General features: G+C 36.7%; 1 protein-coding gene across 1 annotated transcript in view; it reads right to left on the bottom strand.

Annotated features, from left to right (window-relative positions):
• Positions 1-325: 325 nt before the first annotated feature.
• LOC106060393 (uncharacterized) overlaps positions 326-26,576 on the bottom strand; it is a 32,174-nt gene continuing 5,923 nt past the window's right edge. Inside the window, exons 2-10 of the mRNA XM_013218235.2 lie at positions 19,720-19,886; positions 19,154-19,209; positions 9,564-9,653; positions 9,191-9,379; positions 6,881-7,077; positions 5,869-5,975; positions 5,370-5,526; positions 3,389-5,061; positions 326-2,722 (exon numbers count right to left, since the gene is read on the bottom strand). Coding sequence (XP_013073689.2) covers positions 2,691-2,722; positions 3,389-5,061; positions 5,370-5,526; positions 5,869-5,975; positions 6,881-7,077; positions 9,191-9,379; positions 9,564-9,653; positions 19,154-19,209; positions 19,720-19,886 — 2,668 coding nt within the window. The 3' untranslated portion in view covers positions 326-2,690. The remainder of the gene's footprint in view (positions 2,723-3,388; positions 5,062-5,369; positions 5,527-5,868; positions 5,976-6,880; positions 7,078-9,190; positions 9,380-9,563; positions 9,654-19,153; positions 19,210-19,719; positions 19,887-26,576) is intronic.

Raw genomic sequence — 26,576 nt, 5'->3', positions numbered from 1 at the left:
AGTGATGACCTACATATTTTGCCTCAGTGATTAACAATTATGTATCTGTGACATTCTAACACACTTTCTTTCTGTCACAGCTTTTGAATGGAATGAGTAGATTCAAATTGTGTATTTGTGACTTAATTAGTTGCTTAAAGGTATAGAACTAAACAATTTTGCAAGTTATTACTGGTTAAACTTCTAAAATGTAATGGTGGACTCAAACCATGTTTATAATCTTTATAGGTGTACCTCACAGAAGATATATTTTATTCAAACTTATCTTCTGGCTTATCTTAAAATAATTTTCAAAAGAAAGTTAAAAAACAATTAACACACAGTGTATTTTTGTTAATTAATGTATAATTTATTTGATTTGTTTTTACAAAAACAAAAACATAAAAAAAAAGACACAGGTTATCCAGAAAGGTGAAAAAGATTTCACAAGCATCTAATGGTGGTATTAGACAAGAGAGTACGCAGAGAAGGCACAGAGAGACAACACTTAGGCTTGTATAACAATGAAGACACCTATCCAAACAGGAGAGTTTTAAAAAAACAACAAAAACATTGGATAATACAACTTTGTTTTCTGTTGACAACCCTTCCTTAATAAACCATTCTGAATGCAGCCCAAACTTTAAGAGTTATTTCCCCTCTGAACAGCAAAGTAAGGAAGTTCCTCACTCATTTGGGACTTCTCAGCCAGTGAGTAGGACAGCTGACCATCAAGACTGGAAATATAATTTTCCCATTATTTTGTAATTTTCTTTTTCTTTGGTTGATTAAAAGAAAACCTAAAAAAAAAATTTAATGGCAAAGTATGAAATTGAAAAACAATAAAAATGCCCATTTGCCATATTTATATAAAATATTGTAATCAAGAATATAACATGATCCCTGTTAGAAGCACGCCAGCATGCCAAGTGTAGATCACAGGATATATTCAAAATTAAGCCATACTTTACAAAGGCTTTGACCATTTTTATAGCTAAATATGGTTTGATTTTTGAGCAGGAAAATTATCCTCCCCCTTTCCCAAAAGCCTACAATAAAAAAAAAATATGAAAGAACCACAAAGCTTTAAGTGGATAAAACCTTTTTTTTCTCTACTCTAGATTTTAAAATTGCTTCCTCAAAAGTGGCCAGCACTAGTTGGGAAACAAATTTAATGTAGAGCTGAGATTAAATGATGACAAGTAATTGTTTCTTTTCTTTTCTTTAAATACTTTTTTAAAATAAACTTGAGTGTAATGGGAAGTAAATTGAAGGGAAGAGGGGCTGACCCTGACCTTGGAAGATAACAGAACAATTTTGTATAATTAGGCAATACAACAAATAGTTATATATATATATTTATATAAATGTACAATTCCATAAAACCTTTTAAGCCAGCTTAAAATCTGTCCTAGTCATGTCCCGCATGACAATTGTACTGACAATTAATTTTCACATGCAGAAAAAAAAAAGGTCACGAGCCAGCATGACATTTTTTTTTTGTCTACTGCATATGCCATCATGTTTAATAAAAAAGCAATTCAATAAAAAAAAATTAAGGTCATGACCTGCAATGACCTCAGTATGCTGCAGCGATATTTAATAACCAATGAAATGATACAAATATGTCATTGACACAACGCTAATGAGACTACGTATCCCAGTGACAGCAAAAAAAAAATGTTAATGTGCTACTAATAATGAAATAAGCAAGTGACCAGCACTGACCATTGAACAAGAATTACGATTATTATTGTGAACAGCTTTGAAAGGACAGGACAAAAGTGGATGGCATAATAAATGATCTGCTGCTATCAAAGCAGTGTCAAAACATGAATTGTTTTTATCATGAAACAAAAATGTTATTTAATAAAAAACACGTTCAACAAAATAATTAAACAGAGACATTTTCTTGGTGTAGTTGAAATTATCCAAAGTAGGCCTATTTCTATAAATATTTATCTAATAGTACTGAAGAAATAAATTTCTACAACAATAATCAAAATAGACAAGAATTTTTCATTTAAAAAATAAGCAAGAAAGAAAAAAAAATCATTTTGAAGAAAAAAAAACAACAAAATTTAAATCAATAAAAATGATTATTTACAAGAAACAAATTTAGTTTTTCTTAAATTGTAATGTTTTAATGTGAAATGATTACAGAAATGATCAAGATAAAAAAAAAATCATAAATATAAATTAATTCTGAAACTTAAAGCAGATTAAATGTCTGATATTACTTTGTAAATTGCCAGGTACCACATTGAACATGTTTAGTTTTAAAATGTGACAATTCACACCAAGAGAAAAGGCTAAATATCATAAAGATAATGAACATATTTGCCATGTTTGAACAAACTATTGCAGATCCAAACAACCAGTGTTTGAAGATCTGCTTTTGTTTTTCTTTGAGTCTCATTATGCACTTGGGAGAGTTGACTAAGTGACCACTGACCGGCAGGTGAGTCACGTGTCCCTCTTCATTCTATTTCTGTACCTCACCTCCCTAGTTACTTCTTGTCTTTATGCTCATGTGACAAGCGAATGCCACGGTGCCCCACTGCCAGCAGTAAGACCTGTGACAGGAGCCGGCTTGCCACAGCCATGCTGACCAGCAGCAACAGCATCATAAAAAAAGCTACACATGACAATATGCCATACAGTGTGAACGTCTTTGAGAGTGTAAAACAAGTATTACACCACAGGAAAGCCTACTGGCCGTTTTTGATCAAGTCCAGGGATCCTGTAAATACAAAATGCATTCACAAAATCAGCTCATTGCATAAAATGACAAAATGATTAAGGGATCAAAATAATATTGAAAATATATTGGTAGTGTATATTACTTTAGCCAAATGTGTTTGATCAACATGAAATAAGCTAGATGGGTCGGTAATTAATTAAAAACTTCTATTGTTAGCTCATGTTAGAAGCATAATATTCAAATATCAATTATGAAGTCTAGGATTATGATCCTATTAGATTAAAGAAACAGAGTTTAAAAGTTTTTGGAGATGATGTATATATTACAAGAGTTAGACTTCTTTGCTTATGCTAGTAATGCCCCTTGTTTTAAATCTGATTTTTAATCAGAATGGTCTCTTTTAAAACATCTTACTTAAAGGTTAAAGAATATGTTTATTCTTGATCATATCATTAATTATCCATAAAAACCTTTTGAAACTCTTTTTAGACCTTCTCTTTCTTTTTTAAAAATATCTCGCTGAGCAATTTTAAATTAAAAAAAAAAAAGCTTAATTGATTTTTAAACAATGAACTTAAATTAATCAATTTTTAATGTTACATTTTTTTAAAATTATAATAAAACTTTTCAGACTTTAATATGCAATGCAACATCCTGAGATGAGACTATAAGTTGGATTTCATTGAATAAAAACAAAGTATTTACCCTCTGAAGCAGGGAAGAAGTCAGAGAAGTCTAATTTGAATTCATCATGCATACAGAGAACATCTCCATCTTTGAAAGAGTTAGTGGATGGATTCTCCCCAAGTGCAGTCTCCAGCATGTCAGTGGAATGGTCTTCTTCTAATGCAATGTCATCCTCCCCAGATAGAGAAGAGCTGCTTGACAATGGGCTCAGCTGGTGATCCATTTGCCTTTGGTAGCTGTTATACTGATCCATGTGATATGATTTCTGGTAGAAGGTATCATCCAGAAAGTCCTGCGTGGCAGAGCGATCCAAGTAAAAGCTGCTAGAATCAGTATGGAGGGAAGAGACATCAGAGCCATCATCTGAGAAATAACTCAGCAGGTCATCAATTTTCTCCTGTGAGCTCATGAATTTGGGCTGAGGAACCAAGACTAGATCTTTTGATGACTTTGTCAGTGGTGGATGCTGGTTTTCATTGGCTGAAATATCAGGGTTAAAACTGACTCTATCAGCAGGTTCATAGTAGGTTTCAGATATAGCAGATGACAAGAACATTGAAGGAGCTTGTGGCTGAGGCCTGTCTACAGAGGCAGGGACAAAGTAAGGGGGACTCATGCAAGGTTGCTCTTCCTTCAGGGCGGCAAAGTTAGGAATGTTTTCAGCAGAGATGGATTCTTCAGGGAGTTCCACTTTAATTTCTTTCTTCAAGGGCAGAGCTTCCAGCTTGGGTGATGCTTTTGATTGAGCATCTGGCATCTTCAATGCATCGAAAAAATTATCAATGTCAAAAGCATCAAAAACTGGAAGTTCTTTTCTCATTTGTTTAGTTTGGGGTACAATAGGGATCTCAGTAGGAACACTGCTCAATCGCAGCTCTTGTGGCTGAGCTGCAAGCTTCTCGAGGGCTTTTAGGATCTCTTGTGAAGTCTTCACTGGCTCAGATCTCGCATCACTGTCCATCACCTCAGTCTTCACTGTCATGCAGGAAGGTTCAGGGGACGAAATGGGTGAAGGGTCTGGGGTGAGGTAAGATTCTGGTAAATGAACATCAGGTACTACCTGCTCTGATGAGAACATGGTACCCATAGATGATACCATTCCTTGGCAATCATAAAATTTATGGCTAGACTTTGCTGTCATAAGTCCTCCAATTCTGTATCTCGGTGGGACTGCAATCATTTGTTGACCAGAAAAGTCTGAGTGCCCCTCAGTCATTGGTGCATGAGAATACTGTTCCATCATGGGCAGGCTCTGGTCTGACTCTGGGAATCCATTTCCTCCACCACTTCTATCAACACTCCAGTTGGTGCGGGGAATTTTAGTTGGTTTGCAGGTATTGGAATGGGGCCCTTGGATCTTTCTCTTTAGCCGAGCCTTCAGCTGGTCAGTCTGGTCCAGGGAGGATGAAGAGATCATACTGTTTAGGTCATGGTGGTGGGACTGATCAATCCCACAATTGTTTAGCACTGACATGCCAGAGCTGTACATGGATGGCTGTCCACTCTGGCCTATGTAGCTGGGGATGTTGCTCTGGTAGCTGGGTATGGAGACTGGACTCATCTTTTGGACCCAGTGTCCACTGGGTGGCTCCTGGCCAGATGGAAAATGATTTCCCCACATTTCATGTGGTCGACTGGGAAACATGGGGAGCATGTGACCTTGAACTTTTATTTGAAAGGCTTCCTGTGCACTGTAAAGTAAGAATAATGTTCATAGCCAACTATCAAAAGATTATAGCAATTTTTAATCAAGCAAGCTATTATAATATGTATCATAATAAATTTTGGTACATTTCTAATGATTTGCCACACTTTTTTTAGTCTGTAATAAATCAACTATTATTATATTAAAAATATAAATGTTAATCAATTCCAAAACAAAATTGAATTTTGAAGTTGTTTTAAAACTTTACTCAAAATAAAAAGTTGCACATTTGATTAGCTGTTTTCAAAGTAACGTCTGTATGAATACCAAAGAATTTTATAACAGTTTACTTACTCAATAACTTGATTAATGCAGACAATAAGTGGCTCATCATTCTGGGCCAGGCTAGCTTGACGTACGTGCATGACCAGATTCACCCAGAATACACTCCCATCTGCTTTCAGCATACGTACTGTCATCATGCAGCCCATTTCATGATTGGAGCGAATAACTTTGTGAGAAAACAAAAAGAAATACCTTTATAATGAATAAATATAATTGACATTAAAGAATTATAATTGATTCTTATTTCAATTTTGTATGTATGTATATCATTAAGTTTGTTTTAAAGTTTTATCATCATAAAATAATTTAAATGGATATTTTAATGTCTGAAAAAGTCAAGCAGATTTAAAAGAATAACATTTTAAGCTATGTCAACATGTTGTTTCATTTAATATGATAGTACTAGTAGTTATGAAATTGAACTTAGTAAAATACTTGAGATAAAGGTTTGTAAAATTTGGTAGCTAAATAACTAAATCTTTACTGCATTAAAAATTTGACTACATACGCTGTAAATGTTTCTCTTTGGCTTCATGAATATCTTCAGGATACAGCATTGAGTACCAGGATTTCTTGTAAAGTTCCTCAGAACTCATTCCCAGGTGGTACTCAGCTCTGTAAAGCAGAGGATAAATCAAATGTCTTATTTACATCTGTAGTGTAAATTCATTAATTCACATTCTCAGGGTTTTGAACTTGCTACATTCACTTGATTGGTATTAATGCCAACAGTTATTATTATTATTATTATTTTATATGTGTTGTATCTATACAAGACCGTTTCAACTTTCATTGCTCAATCATAACCAGACTATTCATTCAAAATAACCAGATAGGAATGTTAAATTACTAAAAAAATAAAAAGAGTTAAGGAAAATATACATTAATCTACACTGACTTAGCAAATATTGAGATCATATATATGGATAGATTATATGGATGTATGCAAACGCGACATGAAGCTCTTCAAAATCGACACCGTCAGCTGAAAAGAGGTGGCACTGGATAGATCCACATGGAGAGAGAGCATAAAGGAAGGGTCACGGATAGCAGATGTCATTCACAACAGAAGCAGAAAGAAGGGTGGAAATGCAACAGGCCCTAGTGATTATATATGTCCAACCTGCGATCGCAGCTGCGTATCAAGGATTGGCCTCTTTAGTCACACAAGAAGTTGCAAAGGAAAAAGATCATCTCTCGAGACGTAAAATGCCATAAATACAGTGCTTTATTTGTAATATATATATATATATAAATATATATATATATATATATATATATTGCTTTATTTGTAAAAAAAAAATAGGTGCCGGTACTCAGTGATTAGGTGCCGGTACTAAGGTAGTTGATTGCCTAACTTTAAACTACTAAAAATTAATAATATACGTTAAAATACAAGAAAAGTAATAATTTTCTCAAAAAGGTGCCGGTACAGCGTACTGTCACAAAAAAAAGCCTTGTATATATATATATATATATATTTGCATTGGGAAAAAAGTTTTGATAAATTGACCACTCACGTTTTTGTGACTTCATAGTATGTCATGTCCAGCTGGTGGACAGTCTTGAAAACCATTGTGTTGTTCTGTACCAAGTTTTCCTTCAGGTCAGGTGTGATCAAAGGGGAGCAAGTGGCCATGAAGACACACTGACTGTCCACAGGACATCCAGGTTCAGTGGCCCCTGTTCCAATAAAGTGGCCACGGACATGCATGACCTGAAATTGATGAAAAGATTTATACCATTTAGAATTCAATCATACACTTCCAGTTTCTAGATTCTTGAACAAAAAATGTTAATATTTAAAAAAAAAAAAAAAAAGGTTAACATTATTTATTGTAAACTTTTATAAGATTAAAAAAAAAAGTATAATTGTCCTTGCAGTTTGCATCAATGACAAAACTGATGTTATGTATTTAGGAAAGGGGGGGGGGTATAAGAAAAGAAGTGATGCTTAGCCAAATAATAGAATGTTAAGTTTAGGAGTGGATTGGAGTGGAGTGTTGTTGTTTTTTTTCAGTGAGCCAAAGGTAGACAACTCAAGTGCAGGAAGTAACAGTAAGGTAACAGTATGCAAATGAGAGCCAGAGGGAAGGAGTGTTTGATTGATGAGACAGCAGTTTTCTTTCCTCCCCAACTTTGTTCTACAGTATAATGAACTTTGAACTGATACACAGGGTCAAATGTCACAATGAAGAAATATGTATGTTGCCTGAACAAAATGTATAGCCATGGTTATATTTTTTTCCCCCCAGTAGCCTAGTTCTAACCTTAACTATCAACTTAATGAATAGAGAAAACACATTTTTTTAGAAAGAAAGGTAAAAGCTCAAATGGCTAGTGTTGAGTTATATATAGAAAAAGCCTTGCAGCCATGATTTAGTAGGATTTGAAGCCTATACATTAAAATGACAGGCTATCTATTGGTGTGTGTGTGTGTGTGTGTGTTATTAGTTGTAAGTGTATTGAGATAGAGATTAAAAAAAAAAAGAAAGTCATTTAAATACTTCAGTTATAGAATTTTTTAAAAAGTCCATGACTGTATTAAAAAGAATGATTTTTTATTTTAAGTGCACAAAAAGACTGCAAGAGTCTTTAAAACATTAACTAGATGTACTAGTGGATAAATTGTTTCTATAAAGTAACACATATACATAAATTACATAAACATTTTAAATTGTTACACTGTTAGAAAATTGTAAGGGAAATACCCAGAATAGTTTTTTGTCACAAAGAGAATTATCAGATGAAAATACTGCATGCATGTTTATTATTTTCTACATTCAGTTTATCAAAGAGAATTAATTTCTAATTTCCCATGTACTGACTCATATGCCTTTAAAAAAACTAAAATAAAAAATTATTAAGGTATCTTTAAACTAGTATTTTAAAACATTTCTTTGTTAAAAAAAATTAGCCAACATTCAAAGTTAGAAATGATTATGTCCCTTGATACAGGATTGTTTCCCTTGGCAAAATGATGACGCAAGAGAATGAACCATTTTGAAAATGTCAAATCAATCAACATTGAGAATTAAAAAATAAAAAAGGTTTTCACTAAATTGATAAATGAAATCCTGAAGGTTGTTTTTTTTTTCTCAGTGAGATACAGCAGCAGATGTAAAAATAAAACCCATTTAAAATTAGACGCTGTCACAATAACAAATCCTAATGGTTACATTCTACATGTCCAGCCACTGATCCGCCATCCATTAGCACCGAAAACAAAGGGCTGAATAACAAAATAAATGTTTAAGAATCCTAAGCCACTTTGAGAGAGCAGTTTCAGTTCAGAGTCTCAGGGGACTAGTCGATTGTGACAAAACAAGACCTGAATCAACACAATCATCTAATGGCATTACTGACCAGGAGAGCAACACCTTCAGACAACACAATTAATAGGGGAGGTAACCACATGAGGATACAGAAGATGGAAATAATAGGACAGAAAATAATTCATGTTTAAAAGTTCAAAAGAACTTTTTATTGTGACATGATAGTATTTAAGATTAGCCCAATTCCCGTTAATAAAATATAAAACAAGCTCTAAAACGTTATTTACAAACATAATAATATATGCAAATTAACAAAAGTTGTTTTTTCTTGAATTGGATTGCAAAAAAGGCTGCTAAGGCACATGCTCTCATATTGTGCAATGGGGTCCTACTACACATTCTTCAATCCACTTTATAGTTTTCTAGAGTCAACATATTGCATTGAAGATTTTTAAAAAATGTACATATGGAATCATAATGTTGGTAAGTACTTAGTAAATATACAATGAATACACTTTACCATATAGGCGGCTGTAGACTAAATAACAAACCTACCTTGACATCGCCAAAACCAGATTGGCGTTTCAGAGTTCTGGACATGTTCATTCGGCAGAAAAAGGACACGTCTGAGAGTGACCTCTTGTCCTCCATGTTACAGCCCTGCTGCAACTGACTGCGCACTGTAGTGTGGTCTCGCTTGTCTACAATATCATACAGGCTGTCTCCCTGTGTCTTCATGTCAACCTGCCCAATGGTCATTCAAACTTATCACTTACACATAGGCATTCTATAGTAGAACATGAATGATAGTGTTGTAAATTACACATTAATATGTCTAAAATTGTGTCATAGGAGAAATGTGCGCCATCGATATTCTGAACGTTGTATTCGATGATTCTTTGTATGCTTTGAAACAAACTCAACCTACCATTGAATGGCCAAGAAAGTCTGTCACATTTTCTGAGATGTACAATAACTTTCCTTCTCGTGTGGTGACCAATAAGAAGCCTGTTAAAGCCTGGCGATGACATAAAACAACAGCATTTATAAACCAGTTTAGCTCCACTCAATTTCACGCATTAACCACTTTAGCTCCACTCAATTTCACACATTAACCAGTTTAGCTCAATTCCACTCGTCGACTAGTTTAGTTAGTTCCCTTTTAGGACCTTGCGATCTTTAGGGCAGATGATGTAAAAGTTATCTCGATCTTTAGGGCAGATGATGTAAAAGTTATCTCGATCTTTAGGGCAGATGATGTAAAAGTTATCTCGATCTTTAGGGCAGATGATGTAAAAGTTATCTCGATCTTTAGGGCAGATGATGTAAAAGTTATCTCGATCTTTAGGGCAGATGATGTAAAAGTTATCTCGATCTTTAGGGCAGATGATGTAAAAGTTATCTCGATCTTTAGGGCAGATGATGTAAAAGTTATCTCGATCTTTAGGGCAGATGATGTAAAAGTTATCTCGATCTTTAGGGCAGATGATGTAAAAGTTATCTCGATCTTTAGGGCAGATGATGTAAAAGTTATCTCGATCTTTAGGGCAGATGATGTAAAAGTTATCTGTTTCTGTGGCACATGGTTTTCACCGGGGTGTCACGTGACCAACACAATGACTTTATTTTCTCCAATGTAAGGTACCCACTAGAGATGGGGGGACTCAGAGGCACCCTAACAATCCTGAAATTTAAAATCCCTGTCTTCACCAGATTTCAAGCCCTGAGCCTGTAGTTCAGCCACCTCGCCTCCCATTACCTAGGTTAGCTCCACTTAATTTCCCACATGAACCATCTTAGTGACACTCAATTTCACTCTTCCATTCAAACTAATACAATCAAAGAAATCTAAACATTCCCAGATGTCAAAATAAAATGTTTCTTTGCGATGTCTCTGAATGTTTTGTTGATTTTCTCTTTGCCATTTCAACTGCACGTGTTGTAGGAAGCTGAAACATTTTCTGTTTGTTTAGAAAATAACGTGCAGGCGGGAAATAGATTCTGAGTGGGTGAGCGCTGAATCAGGAGATGGAAATTTGGTGACTCATCTGATAGCCAAAGTTATTTTGTTGGCACTCATCTTTTTTCCTTCCTGTAGTTTTAAAGTTCGAATTGGAAAAGTTAAAAAAAGAAAAACAAAACATCACATGTTCAATGTTTTACACTCTCGATTCTAAACCTAAACATACGTGGACTAGCCTGCTCTTGTAATTTTTTTTTTTCGGGATTATTTGAAGCAAGGGCAATAAACTTAGAACTGGTTTTAGCAAATAATTAAACACGTATTTGAAAGGATTTTTGTTTTTGTGATGGCTGCGAAGAGCATGACGTAGAGATCTAAACAAACAAACAAACAAAAACAAAAACAACGACCGACGCCGAAAATCAGTTGAATATCAAACTCAATGTAGACTTTATTTTTTTAAATGTCAAATTCTTATTTAATTAACGGTTCTCTTGGCTGTGTAAATTATTGAACAGTCTAGAGAATTTCATTTGTTTGATTCTACCCCATATGCCGTTTCTGGAAATACATTGCAGAGGAATTGATCAAGTTTATAAGTTAAACATCGACATCGTTCTGTGCACAGCTAATGCCCACCCGGCATTCCTTCATTTCATTTCCATGTGATGACCTATAGTCACTTCTCGACTGAAGGAGACCATAGATAAGTTAAAAAAGAGACAAAAATAAAAAGACCAAAAAAAAAAAAAAAAGCCAGTATGTAATTCTACTCAAAGCAAAAATTTCTTCAGTAAACAAAAAAAACCTGTGACGTAAAACACGCAATCAAAATTAATTGGCCGGTCAGAAGCTTTGACAACGAAACTATTTTATGCTGCGTACAAAAATAAAGAACATTTTTTTAAATGGCTGAGTGCTACACTCAATTCCCCCCCTCTTTTTTTTGTCTGTACCTTAAGATTTGTTTAGACCCAAAGCCCCCCCCCCCCCCCCTCAAAAAAAAACTTAATTGGCCTACGCCGTGCTGAACAATTAGGACTTAGCCTAAGAAAGACGAATTTAGTTTGTCATGACGTCAGATTCGTCTTCTTTGAATAAAACGTTTTGCGCTCGTCTTCTTTCTGTAGAGTTGGCGTTCATTGGATGATAGCACGGTCACGTCTGCTAAGTCTACATCTTAGATTATGTTGTTGTTTCCGGAATCTATTGTAAGACGTTTCTAACTGCTCCGCAGCAAAAGTTACAATAATCAAATCGTAGAGAAGGAACTAAAAAAGGAGATAACAGCCAAAACGGCAGGTCTCGAAGTGATTGCTCTTTACAGGAATGAAAAAAAAAATTTCGTCAGAACCCATACATGCCACAAAACCCTTGCAACCATAAAGTCTTTTCCCAAGGAAATGGTGGTACAGCACTGGGAAATGAAGCATTCTATACCAGAGTTGCATTCAGCTGACAGCCAGACGGCAGCTAGTGTGGTTTGTTTGCATCTCGTTTGACCATAGGGGAAACAAAGGGGTGGGTGGGGAGCTTATCCCTGGCAATCCATGTGTTTGTCTTCTGGGTTAAATTGGGTTTTTTGTTTTGGATTCTTTTCATGAGCACTTTGAATAGTCTGTACACAGCCTATCTAATAGATAGATATATCCCAACATCATGCCCTCTTAGGTTTGGGAGACTATAGAACAGAATGGGAGAGTAAAACTAGAGTACAATCATTAGGTGATTACCATGTTTATCGCTCTTTTAAATCCACCCTTCACACACACGCACACATTTTGTGTGTAGCTGTATTTGGTTATAGGACTATATATGAATAAAAATAGCGGGAGTTGTGGGTGGTTTCTAGTATTTTATCTTCAACAAAGAAACACTCTATTGAGAAGGGCATAACATTTACACCGCCATTGTTTTGCATTGTTTGGGAGGTCAAATTTAAGTATCATGACAATTTGGCTTCAAGAGTATTTAAAAACTTGACCCGCTGGGGAAAAACAAAAGGCGGTGATTATTATTAGTGTTGATGACGCAAATACTCAAAGTACTTGCAATAGCACGACCTACTTATTTCAAACATATTGTTGTAGTTTTTCAGATTGCTATGAATAGAAATGAACAACACAGGGTCCAAGCCGAGCAGCAAACTCCGCGCCACTATGGCGGTGGAAACAAAAATCAATTTTCAAGCTTTAAAAAAAACAAAAAACTGCAGTCATTACACCAGGCCTGTTCCACGTACCGTTCACACACCTTGCACCCACAGCAGAACACTATTAATGACGTCATCAGTAAACGCGTACACAATTATGTCTTCGCTTCTATGTGTGTGTGCGCGCGCGCGTGTGTGTTGTCAGCCAATCAATGCTGCAGCTTATTTCTGCCTACAATGGTTCCATCTAGTGAATGATCCCCCCCCCCCCCCCATTTATTTTTCATTCTTTCTTCGCTGTACAGAAGAATGATTCTTTTTCATATTACGGTTACATAAAAGATAATCTCAAGCTTTGTTTAGACCGAATGAACAGAATATCAAAATGATAATAGATGAAGTTAAAATTCTAAAACTATTGATAGACTATTGACATAATCTAAACCACCCATTGACGTGTTAACAAAACTTAAACTTTTCATTGCCTGACAAGTAAGGTTTGTTCAATCTGATGTGTTATCATGTCGCATCTCATTAAAACGGATAAACTCAAATGGACACCATTGATCTTCGGAATCATGATCTGCAACATGAGGTTATTGAAAGAAATACAACTAGCCAGAATCTTTTTTTTTTGTTTGTAATATAATCGGCCTACATGCATACCCTTACTCCTTACTTTTACATGGCTCATAATGTCTGATCTACAGTGACCACAATGGTCAGCGAAGTTGATAGAGAGCTTCCCACGCAACAATTCAAACTGCCAACAGACCAACACACCTTAGAAAAATTCCTTTTTCCGTACAACATTGTAAACATAATGATACGAAATGTTTACGCCTGCTATCACTTTCGCAAAAGTAGTGTGTGGCTAATCTGCAAGATAGTAATGTGAACTCTTCTTGAAGCTCTATCACTAGAATCTATAAATCGACAGAACTCTGTACCTAAAAACAAATGAAGTTGCGAAGCTTAACAGATGACGCAACATTTGTAATATTGGAACTTTCAAGACATACTCTATCTAGTCCTTGTTTTTTTTTTTTATTAGTCTGCGTTTGTTTAGAAATTATATTTAAAAATATAAACAAAAACATTCATATTTAATTATTGAAATAGTTTGTCCAAATGGTGACGCATTTTATTTCTTCTTGGGCGTCGCCTAACTTTCTGAAACCCTCGACCAGTCATTAGCGGCCACGTGATTTCATACAACTGGCGTCGAAAGATCTCAAGGTGTCAGTAAGAACTATTTCTTACATAAATAGATAGACCGGAAGTGTCCACCCCACCATTATGTTTTCAACAATGAAACTCTCCATTACGTCTACTTACAAACAGTCTAGTGTTGTTTTTTTTTGTTTTTTTTTAAGCATCGACAACTTTGAAAGATTTAGCTCCCTTCCAAACTAAACATTCCTCTGGAGACAAATTTATCCTTAAAAACAATTTTTCAGACTACTTCTTCCGGCCACAAAATCTAAACACTTATTACGAGGTTGTGTCGAACGAAATGAGTCTATAAACATAATTAAACTTTGTGAACATAGCAAGGCTTTTATTTTGATAGTGCACATAGAGCGCATGAAACAGAGATGTCATGGGCGAAAAGGTCAAAAGTCACAAGGTATGGGTAATGTCTTTCTGGTGGTAGCCTCGTTTGAAAGCTCAGAAAGGCGCTCCAGAGATTGAGGCAGCACATAGATAGGAAGAACGTCATTGCAGCAAGTAGCGCCTCCTATATTTCCTAGCAAGTAGCGCCCGCTATATTTCCTAACAAGTAGCGCCCCCTATATTTCCTAGCAAGTAGCGCCTCCTATATTTCCTAGCAAGTAGCGCCCCCTATATTTCCTAACAAGTAGCGCCCCCTATATTTCCTAGCAAGTAGCGCCCCCTATATTTCCTAGCAAGTAGCGCCCCCTATATTTCCTAACAACGATCCATCTCTTTCAACAATGTCAGTGATGATGTCAGTTCGCTTGAAACAAATGCAATCTTTCCATTGTAAACACTGACATTTTGAGACAGACTTTGACATTTACTCCCCCTTGTCGCCCCCAGCTCCTCCACCCTAAACTTACAGCAGTGGAACGTCAATATTAAAACTTGAGAGTGACGTCGTGGATGTAACAGGTAGAGGAGAATGACATATTACACAGGCCGGTGACGTTCTTGTACTGTTCAATTAGTACCTCCCATCTCGCCCCACCCCGGGCCTTCATCGTTAAACTATTCGATTTCAGGACAGTGTTTGCTCTATGTGTTCGCGCGCATGCTCGCTCGCGCATTTTAGTTTATGAAACGTCTTCCTGACGACCTAAAGTTTCATCAATTTCCCGCCACACCCACTTGGCCCCTTCCCGCCAAAACTTTCTGAAGTTCCCAGAAATCTAAAACTTAAGAACTGATAATTGCTGTCATATACGTAGAGATCAATTTTCTCAACAATAATTTGGGGGGGGGGGGGGGCACGTTAAGCTGACATTAAACATAATCTTCGTAAAGCAGTTAAAGGTCGGCCATTTTGTTTTTGCAGGAGCAGACAAGTTTCTGTTCAAAATGACGCTGCAGTGGTGCCCAATCTTTTCGGGTTTTTTTTTTTTTGGTGGAGGAGGAGGGGGGCCTTTTTTTTTACATTTGAGTCACGTGTCGAATGACCACAGAATTATAATACAAAAAAATAAGAAAAGGTCACATCCAATGGCAACGAACCTCATCGGCTACATTCAGCAGAAGTCTGGACAGGCCGGATGTGACCCACAAGCAGAAGTTTATGTATCACTGAACTATAGATTGAAATATTTTGTGCTCAAATATAGTTAGGTTTGGATTGCTGAGAAATGTAGATTGAAAAAATTAATCTTCTCAAATGGAGCCAAAATAATACGCCTTCAAAGTGACTATAAAGAACAGGTAATCAAAACTACAACCCACACACGATTACACACAAAACAAAATAAATCGACTAAAAAATACTAATATTAAAAATTGATACCTACAATAAAAATGAAACGCTGATGAATAAACATAGATCTACTTACACATTAACTAAAAATTATATCCCATCTTTTCGAGAAAAACAAAACAACAACCTATTTTTTAGTGAGTAGGAAGTCTAATATCTAGACACTTACAAAACAGTAGCATTGATTTTATTTCAACAGTTTAGGGAAGTAAAAAAACAGGTCTACAACAAACTGAATTATTTGTCTGCTAGGCAAGTCTGCGTCTCCTTCTCCTATAGCAATGGATGTGGTTGACTTTTAGAGAAAAAACCAAATTTCAGACGCTTCTTTGAGTTTGAATGAATGTGTACACGGAATAAATAAAATATTTAATTCATTTTGATTGAAAATCTTTTGTTTCAACAAGTTGACAACAGAGCGTTGGCGTGATCGAATCTTTCGAAAGTGACAACAGAGCGTTGGCGTGATCGAATCTTTCAAAAGTGACAACAGAGCATTGGCGTGATCGAATCTTTCGAAAGTGACATCAATGGCAATAAGCCCACATATATTAAAAAGACTTTTAAACCCATATAGATGATAATATGTCTGAGCCCTTATGATTGATAAGCCAATATGAATGATACTCTGTTCAAGGGCAAACATATTAAAAAAACAGATATTGAAACGAGATGTAGGGGGTTGCATGATAAGTTGAAATGATACAGTTGGCAAGAGTTGAAATGTCTCTACTCTTTGCTTGTAGGACGCCCCCTCCCCCATGTCTCTACTCTTTGCTTGTAGGACGCCCCCTCCCCCATGTCTCTACTCTTTGCTTGTATGACGTCCCCGCCCCCGTGTTCTCATACAGTTACCTAACACAGTCCGGTTTCTACAGTCAGGTAAATGCAACCCATTATTCACCGGGCTGTCACACCAACGCTAGTCTTCTCCAAAAATATTACATACACAATATTGTGGCATTGAAGTGGAAACCTAGAGGGGGGGGGGGGGAGAGAAGAGGTGGGGAGGTCCAAGGAGACGAACACGCTGAGGGTCGACAGAAGAATGGATAGAGGCGATGACGTCATCAGTATCTTTTTTTGAGGACATTGGTTTTGAATTTTTTTTTTTTTTTTGGGGGGGGGGAGAGAAATTGGCTGAACATTATGGCAGCCAAAGCGAGGCTATAGACAGATTCGTCTCCTCCCTTGATACTGAGCTGACTAACAGAGAGCTATGGGGGTAAGAATGTCATTGGAGACGGTGGGTTAAGGGGGGAGGAATGATACAATGTCACCAAAGTTACTTGTACAAAATGGATTGGAGGGGGGGGGGGGGTGGAATGATATAACGACCAGGGAGGGGAATGGGGGAATGCAGCCGAGCATGAATTTCTTTCAGTCAGTTCTTCTATTCGTACGAGTTGAAATACAAGAACTGTTTACGTACACATTTTAAAGTCTTTCAGAGAGCCAAAACAGTCATAGTTGAAGAAGTCAGAGAGCGGTAAAACATGACGTCGACTATTTCAGTCGAAATCAAACTTGTTTCCCCCCCCCCTTTTTTTTTCGACCTAGTTACCATGTACATTTTCGACACGCGCGTCGCGGGCCACACCGCCGCAAATAAATAAATCCTCAAGTCCAATGGAACCGAACCTCGACTTCTTCATTGATGCACTATGAGTGGAATTTTAAGGGTCGGATAGCACCGGGTCAAGGGCCGCACCGTGTGAAGGGTCAGATTTGGTCTAGATACAGTCGTTTAAACATCAACACATCTCGCGACGAAATCAGACGGTATGCAATCGAACTACAAACACGCAGTAAACGATGTGTGGTTCAAATCTTCCCAGACCTAGCATATAAAGTAAAGTAAAGTTTCCCTTTCAGACCTTGTGATCTAAAGGGCAGATGATGTAAAGGTCATCTGTTTCTCTGGCCTACGGTTAACGAGGGTGTCATGTGGCCAGCACAACGACCAACCGCCTTTACTAATGCCAGGTACCCATTAGAGCTGGGTGGACTCAGTGGCGCCCAAAAGATCCAAAAATCCTAGTCTTCACCAGGATTCGAACCCGAGAGCCAAGCGTTTTACCGCTCAGCCACCGCGCCTCCAGAACTAGCATATAGTGGGCGATAAAATAACAACAACAACACGCATAAGCTTCCAGGTAGAGGTTAAGTACCAAAAACAAACATTGAGATCTCCACTGTACAAAGTTTAGGAAAATAAACATGAATTCCTAATTGTACTTCTTCCTCCCTCCCCCCTCCCCCAATGAAACATCCTGGTAACTGAGTACAACTGATTCAGGTCGGTACTAGCTGTATGTGTGTGTCGGATGTGAATGCACCTGTGTTGGTGTAGATCTGCTGTTACGTTTCCATGTGTATGTATCAGTTTGTGTGCGTGTATTTTTCTATCCAAAAGGGGTGAAAAAAAAGGTTGGGGATTGCTATATAATTATTTCTGACATGCATTATGTCTAAGTAGACCCGGATCTAATCCTAACCTTCTAGCAGCCACCAAAACACGCAAAAAACCAAAACAAACGAAGGACGCGTGTGATCAAGCTCATTCTACTTTATTTTTATGACCAGTGATGTGCACCAAATGTGTTGTTGTTTTCTTAAGCATTTAACTTATTAAGGGGGAAACAATTGTTGTCACAAAGGCAGGCTCTGGCTAAACACCAAAAGAAACCTTTAATCTATTTCTATTTCTTTCCAAACGCTGAAGAGCTTCAGATAACTATTTCATTTCTAGGCAGAAGAATACCACTTCAGTTTGAAGAGTTCGTTGTTGTCATTATATGAGACATTCTCAAAATGCCACTCGGTGACACCCACTCCCAGAACACTAACAAATTAAATAGGATAATCAGGAATAAAATGAAGTGTCTAAATGGTCTCTATCGTAATTAATCTGAGAACCTTTGGTTAGATAATCAAGACCACTAATGTATTTTGTAAGATCGGAAGATAGTTGTTGGCATTAGATAACATAAGAAGGAATGTGTTCTGGCTATGCAACTAGACACAAGGCTAAGTGCTTTTAGTGAATTATCAACGAAGTTCATAGCAGCATCGCATTGGAGGAAAAGCTCACCATCTAAGAGTCCACAGGTTCTCAATCAATCCAGCTACATTATACAAATTTGTTATTTAGGTTTTGTTAATTTGAAATGAAGTTCGGATTCAAGTTTTTGTTTCTTATTGGCGGAGATTCTTATTGTAACTGTTGCTATATACGAAGCATATGCAGCTGTTATAACTTGTTTGTATAATAGAAATATATTCAGCATAAGGAGTATAATACTGTTAATATGTTTATATTGATAATCAGATATTATATATATATATATAACTCTTTCTTTCTCTCTCTAATGTATATATGTATATATATATTGAAATTGTTAGCATGAATAATAGATATAATCTTAAACGTACCTGGAAAAAGTCCAGTGCTTCAGGAAGACTCGTTTCTAAAGATTTGGTTCGAAATACTGTTGGCAATGAAAAAACAACAACAACACACTTTAATATAAATATCTAAAACTAGATGTACTCTCAACAGTGAAAAAATCTAATATATATTTTATTTATTTCACTTTATTCAAGTAACTGTAAACTTAGTTGTCTACATGTTAAATTACATAGTTTTATGTAAACAATCAATTATGTATATCGTATTGTAAATCTAATGCCATTGATAAATAAACAGAAATAGTTCAATGTCCCTTTAGGCCACACATCATAGGTAGAGATAGCCTAATCCTTTAACAATCCTAAACTAAACTTTACATTGAAATAAAAGCAATTGAAGTATATTGATCATTACTTTGCATTATGATTTATTGTAAGTAAACTTAAATAAAATTATTATCAAATGAGACATTGTCATAGTTAGTAGTCTAGTAAAGTTTCATAGATCTGTCTAGAGGTGTAGATCTATTCCCTCAGATTTTTCGAGAGGTCAAGTCGTCTGCAACTATTCGAAGCAATTTTAAACTTACATTTGTGGAGAACGTTGCATTTCCTAATGTAAACACAGGTCAGTGACATGATTTGAAGCTGGGAGAGGCGTTGGCGAGACGACTCCGGCAAGGGGAGTAATTCTCGCATTGTTGCAATCTCTGCATTGATTTGGTCCCTTCTCTGTTTGGAGGCCCCTTTGTTTGACCTGAATCAGAAGCAAGCAAAGTGTCAGTCATTGGCATGTCATTCAACAAAGTGCTGTTTGAAACATTTAGATCTAGACATCTATTCGTGGATCCAAACTTTTTCATTGTATATAAAAAAAAATTAATTAAGAGAGCCGTCATTCTCTAATACAATCCACACGATACTAAGTTTGGATTTACTGACATTTAATATAATCATGTAGGATTTTACAAGATTTATGTTTATCACAATGATCTGCACTTTATCAACGATTTGGTGTTTGGAGATCCGCTTTACATTATGTTAGCAATAAGGTACAGTAACATAGAAAAAGAAGAGTAAGCGATATGGAGAACTAGATCTATAAGGGAAACGCAAGATAATGAAAAGATGGAGATTGAGAAAGCTTTTATCTTATCTTATATAATACAGACGTTACTTCAAAAAAGAAGATGATTACGTCCTACGCGTCATGCATTTAGTCATGCATATTAACCAATGACTTAAATTCTGCCAAGTCACTGGTTTTCCTGGCTAGCTCAGGCAACCCATTCCATGCTCTAATAGCACTAGGGAAGAAGGAGTATTTGTACAAATTTGTCCTAGCATATGGGACGAGGAATGTGCCTTTATCTTTGTGTCTTTCAGAGTATTTTATTAAATTTTGTTTTTGTATTTGAAGATTATGGTTCAGTGTTTTATGTATGATTGCTACTTTACTTTTGAGCCTTCTGTCCTGAAGGCTTTCTAAATTTAGTGATTTTACTAAAGGTGTTACTCTAGTCAAATGTGAATATTCGTTTGTTATGAATCTCACTGCTCTATTTTGTGTCTGTTCCAGTTTCTTAATGTTTTCTTGAGTTGAGGGGTCCCAAACGGAGGATGCATATTCTATTATTGGCCTAACCAAGGTTAGGTAACATTTTAGTTTTATGTTCTTATTTGATTTATAGAAATTTCTTTTAATAAATCCTAATGCTTTGTTTGATTTTTTTGTAGTTTCATCAATATGTGGATTCCATGATAGTTTTTCATTTATTATAACACCTAGGTATTTTGCGTTTTTAGTCTGTGATACTGGTTTGCCATGAATAAGATAAGTGGAATTAATTTGTTTTAGTTTTTTTGTTACTCTTAACAACTGACATTTTTCTGGGTGGAAAGACATGCTCCAATTTGATTCCCATTTCTGTAATTCATCTAATTCTCTTTGTAAAATATCTGTGTCTTGTGTTGTTTTTATTGTTCTATATATTATGCAATCGTCTGCAAATAATCTGACTTTTGTTCCTGAACTAATGCAATTTGGTAAATCATTTATGTAAATTAAAAATAGTAGTGGACCCAAGACTGTACCTTGAGGTACACCTGAGTTTACTGTTATCGGTGTTGATTTAGAGCCATTTATTATTACAGTTTGTTCTCTCCCTATCAGAAAGTCTTTAATCCACTGATGCAGTGGACCATTAATGCCGAAATATTTTAATTTTTTAAGCAAACTATGGTGGTGAACTTTGTCAAAAGCCTTAGAAAAATCTAGTAAGATAGCATCTATTTGTTCACTATTATCTAAACCTTTTGAAAAAAGCTTTTGAAATGAATAGATAAAATAAACAAATAACTGTTGCCAACTAAAAGATCTCAAAAGCAGTAGTTGATCTTCGTATCAGCTTTGATTTATTGCCGCTAGTTGTAGATTTGTTTTCAAAAAGCGTTTTTAGTTGCTCCAATGTCATAGAGCGAGCCTCTCAAACTTATTCCATGTCATAAGGAACATTTAGGGGAGAGTATAGACATTGAATTCTGCAGTGCTAAAAAAAATGCGCTAAAATGATCTCCCTTTGAAAGAGCATATATATATATATATATATATATATATATATATATATATATATATATATATATATATATATATATATATATATATATATATATATATATATATATATATATATATATATAATAACCATTCTTCTAGGTCTGACAAATACATAAACGTCTTTCTGAAGAGCCTACTTTCCAAATGAATATGTTTGCACTATAAACCTCCAAAAACATTTTCAGCAACTGCAACTCTTTCAGAGTAAACAAACACCCCTCCCCCACACCAGTTGTTTTTTTTACAACACTTTCCACTTACCCCCCTCTCCCCCCCACAAAAAATATTGTATGTACCTTGTATTACTTAAGATTCAACGAAAGCTTTAATTGCTGGGAACAAGCGCGCACTACTCTTGAACGATTTGACATGGAACAGTTCTTTGGAAGGAAAAGACGAAACAGACATAGAAACACACACACACACACACATACATACACACAGAGGTCGAAATGAAAATGAGATCAGCTTGAAAGCACAATAACTACACTAGCACGTGACAGCGCTAATCAATGTTTCAACTTCGGCCTGTACTGTGTTGACAAGATTGACTGGTAGGTCTAATACTAAAACAGTAGATCTATCGGTTACTTTTTGCTGTTGTTCCCCTGCAGTCGGGGACGCAGTCAATAAATTCTGGGGAAGACGACACGTGACCAGCTTCCTCCGACTCCCCCCCCCCCAGCCTAGTTCCGGTGACATTTACTTCACATCCAATACCTACCCCCCCCCCTCTCTATCAAGGAGAAATACATAGCTAGGGTTGCGCACATGCAATTCGTAGCATATAAATAAATGTTTTGTCAGGAGCTGTTTAAAACTTAATAGATCTACAGTAACGCAGACATCCATGGAAGACATTGAGTCATTCAGTGTAGTTATTGGCCTGGCACTGCTAACCGAGAGAAACCGGAAACAGAACAAAATCAAAACTGAATGAGGATTGGTCATGGCTGAGAATATGCCGAGTTCAAACAGCTCTTAACAGTAAAGAGCAGACCAGGCTTGAGGTGGCTAGACCCTAAAGGTCAGAGGTTAAAGATGCACCGATCATTCTTTAAACGCGCATGGCACTAGTCAAGGCGAAATGTAGGATCAATATAGACTTGAGGTAATCCCTAATTAAGATGTTAATTCATCCCTACCCTTATAAGGTGTTAGCTAATCCCTGCCATAATAATAGGCTAGTGAATCCCTACCATTATAAGGTGTTAGCTAATCCCTGCCATATTAATAGGCTAGTGAATCCCTACCATTATAAGGTGTTAGCTAATCCCTGCCATATTAATAGGCTAGTGAATCCCTACCATTATAAGGTGTTAGCTAATCCCTGCCATATTAATAGGCTAGTGAATCCCTACCATTATAAGGTGTTAGCTAATCCCTGCCATATTAATTGGCTAGTGAATCCCTACCATTATAAGGTGTTAGCTAATCCCTGCCATATTAATTGGCTAGTGAATCCCTACCATTATAAGGTGTTAGCTAATCCCTGCCATATTAATAGGCTAGTGAATCCCTACCATTATAAGGTGTTAGCTAATCCCTGCCATATTAATAGGCTAGTGAATCCCTACCATTATAAGGTGTTAGCTAATCCCTGCCATATTAATTGGCTAGTGAATCCCTACCATTATAAGGTGTTAGCTAATCCCTGCCATATTAATAGGCTAGTGAATCCCTACCATTATAAGGTGTTAGCTAATCCCTGCCATATTAATAGGCTAGTGAATCCCTACCATTATAAGGTGTTAGCTAATCCCTGCCATATTAATAGGCTAGTGAATCCCTACCATTATAAGGTGTGGGTGAACCCTATAACGTATCCCACTGACGTAATGTACATCTCTTGGCAGACATAACGTTATGCCTGGCTTTAAAAGTAGCACTGGCTTTAAAAGTAGCAGAGTACTTTGAAGGTATATCTTAGGTTTAAACTATAGCACGCACTAAGGTTAACAAATTACGTTTGAGTTTAATGAGTACCACTTATCCATACGTAGGTAAACACACTTTTGTCGTCTTCTGTGTATTACACCCCCCCTTCCCTTAAAAACGAATTAGATTTGCATCCCTTCGAACTAAGCTTTCCTAGCCACAGGTGAGGAAAGACCCTTCCCAGGTGAACTATGTCCGATAACAAAAACCTTCCCAGGTGAACTATGTCCGATAACAACTAGAGGTCCGATGATGGGGTAAAGATATAAGGCTAGAATTCAATCAATGACCAGCCCTTGGAGAAGTCACAGAACTGTTCACGAGGCCAAAATTCCAGTACAAAGTAAATGAGATCACTTGTGTTAGAATTGTAGTTGGAAGCTAGCGTGTTATTTAAGATTGAAATGTCTACAGCACAAAGTAAATGAGATCACTTGTGTTAGAATTGTAGTTGGAAGCTAGCGTGTTATTTAAGATTGAAATGTCTACAACACAAAGTAAATGAGATCACTTGTGTTAGAATTGTAGTTGGAAGCTAGCGAGTTATTTAAGATTGAAATGTCTACAGCACAAAGTAAATGAGATCACTTGTGTTAGAATTGTAGTTGGAAGCTAGCTTGTTATTTAAGATTGAAATGTCTACAGCACAAAGTAAATGAGATCACTTGTGTTAGAATTGTAGTTGGAAGCTAGCGTGTTATTTAAGATTGAAATGTCTACAGCACAAAGTAAATGAGATCACTTGTGTTAGAATTGTAGTTGGAAGCTAGCGTGTTATTTAAGATTGAAATGTCTACAGCACAAAGTAAATGAGATCACTTGTGTTAGAATTGTAGTTGGAAGCTAGCGAGTTATTTAAGATTGAAATGTCTACAGCACAAAGTAAATGAGTTCACTTATGATGCAACCAGGGAGTGGCTGGCGGGAAACAGTTAACTAATCGATCCAGCCCGGCATCGTAAAACAAGATCTGAGATCACATTACATGAGCCTGCCGGACTTGATTGTTAATCCCAGCGTTTGATTAGAAAAAAAAGCATAATCCACAAGCAAAAACAAAACAAGGAAATTCGATATAGATAACATTTTTTAAAAAAATCCATCATATTATTCCCCCTTCTCCCCTCCCCTCCCTCCCCCCCCCCCGGTCATAATGAAGCGGAGTTAGTTTTTTTTTTTCAAACTTAACAAGAGCGAGAGTAGAAAAAAAATGTGATAGTGGTAAAGTATAAACCAGGTGGGTGGGTTGATGGTATATCAATTGTAGCTCACGATAGATTTTTCAAGAATCGAAGTAACAGTGTCATTACGAGTATAGTATTGTTAGTCAACTGATTACTTAACACGATGGAAGCGAATTCGATTACTCAATAGCACGATACTGTGGCCTCAAAGAAATGGCGTCGAGTATTTGGATGTCATGGAGTCCAGCTGGTGAGGACTAAACTGGATTATTGGTCTGGCTTCGAACTTGGTCGTGGAGGATACGTGGTTGTATTACAGGATGTCTGAGCTGGCTCTCCCCCCCCCCAGCACCAACATATACATGGCACTACGGACACTAACATATACATGGCACTACGGACACAAACATATACATGGCACCACGGACACCAACATATACATGGCACCACGGACACAAACATATACATGGCACTACGGACACCAACATATACATGGCACCACGGACACCAACATATACATGGCACCACGGACACTAACATATACATGGCACCACGGACACTAACATATACATGGCACCACGGACACCAACATATACATGGCACCATGGACACCAACATATACATGGCACCACGGACACCAACATATACATGGCACCACGGACACTAACATATACATGGCACCACGGACACTAACATATACATGGCACCACGGACACAAACATATACATGGCACCACGGACACAAACATATACATGGCACCACGGACACAAACATATACATTTACTATACAAAATGTTCGACTCCTCACAAAAGTGGCTACGATAAAATGAAAAACCCAACAATGTGATTGTATCACAACATAGAAAGACTTATTGGGACCGATGAGGCACTAACAAGGGACCAATGAGGCACTAACAAGGGACCAATGGGGCACTAACAAGGGGCTTTTGGGACACTAACAAGAGACCGATGAGGCACGAAAAAAAGGACCTATGAGGCACTAACAAGGGGATTATGAGGCACTAACAAGGGACCTGTAAGACTGATCAATCCACTTAAAGTGCCGTTTCATAATTTCAATGTCGGCAGCATAAGACAAGTGTACAAACAAATATCTACCCAGTTTAAGGAAGAAAAAGGCCACTCCCGTTTTGTTGGACATATTGTTATTATTAAAGCCTACAATGTCAAGCGAGAAAATACTTATTTGTTTCTGACAACATGGTGTAGATTGGAAGCGGAGTGATACAGTAGTAAAGCGGAGTGATACAGTAGTAAATCGATTGAATTTCATACAGTATGCTGTGAGTAGGCTAGGACTTTTTTTTTTCCTAGGGCGTCACCTAGTGTTAGAAAAGTGAAAGTTGCGAAAGTGATTTGCCGTTGTGCTGGCCACATGGAACCCTTGTAAACTGTTGCTTAAATACCGCATCTCCCATCTTAATGAATGTGGGGTTAGTAGGACGCATTCAAACTTTGTGAACTTTGACATCTAGCGAGACTGAGTCTGAGACGAAATGCCATAAACATCCGGGTTATTGAGCGGTTCTTTTATAGACAAAACCGAAACAAAAACCCAGAAAAAAATACTGGAGGGGAAAAAAAAATAGAACCAAAGAACACAACAAGGACATTATTTTTATCAAAGTTGTAATATGCAAGCTACCGTCCCAGCCCTGAGACCCACGACCAAGATTCCCACGAAGCT

Source organism: Biomphalaria glabrata, chromosome 3 (genome assembly GCF_947242115.1).
Source record: "Biomphalaria glabrata chromosome 3, xgBioGlab47.1, whole genome shotgun sequence".
Taxonomy (NCBI): domain Eukaryota; kingdom Metazoa; phylum Mollusca; class Gastropoda; family Planorbidae; genus Biomphalaria; species Biomphalaria glabrata.
The sequence above is the reverse complement of the archived record's forward strand: the minus strand, read 5'-3'. Positions and strand labels throughout refer to the sequence as shown.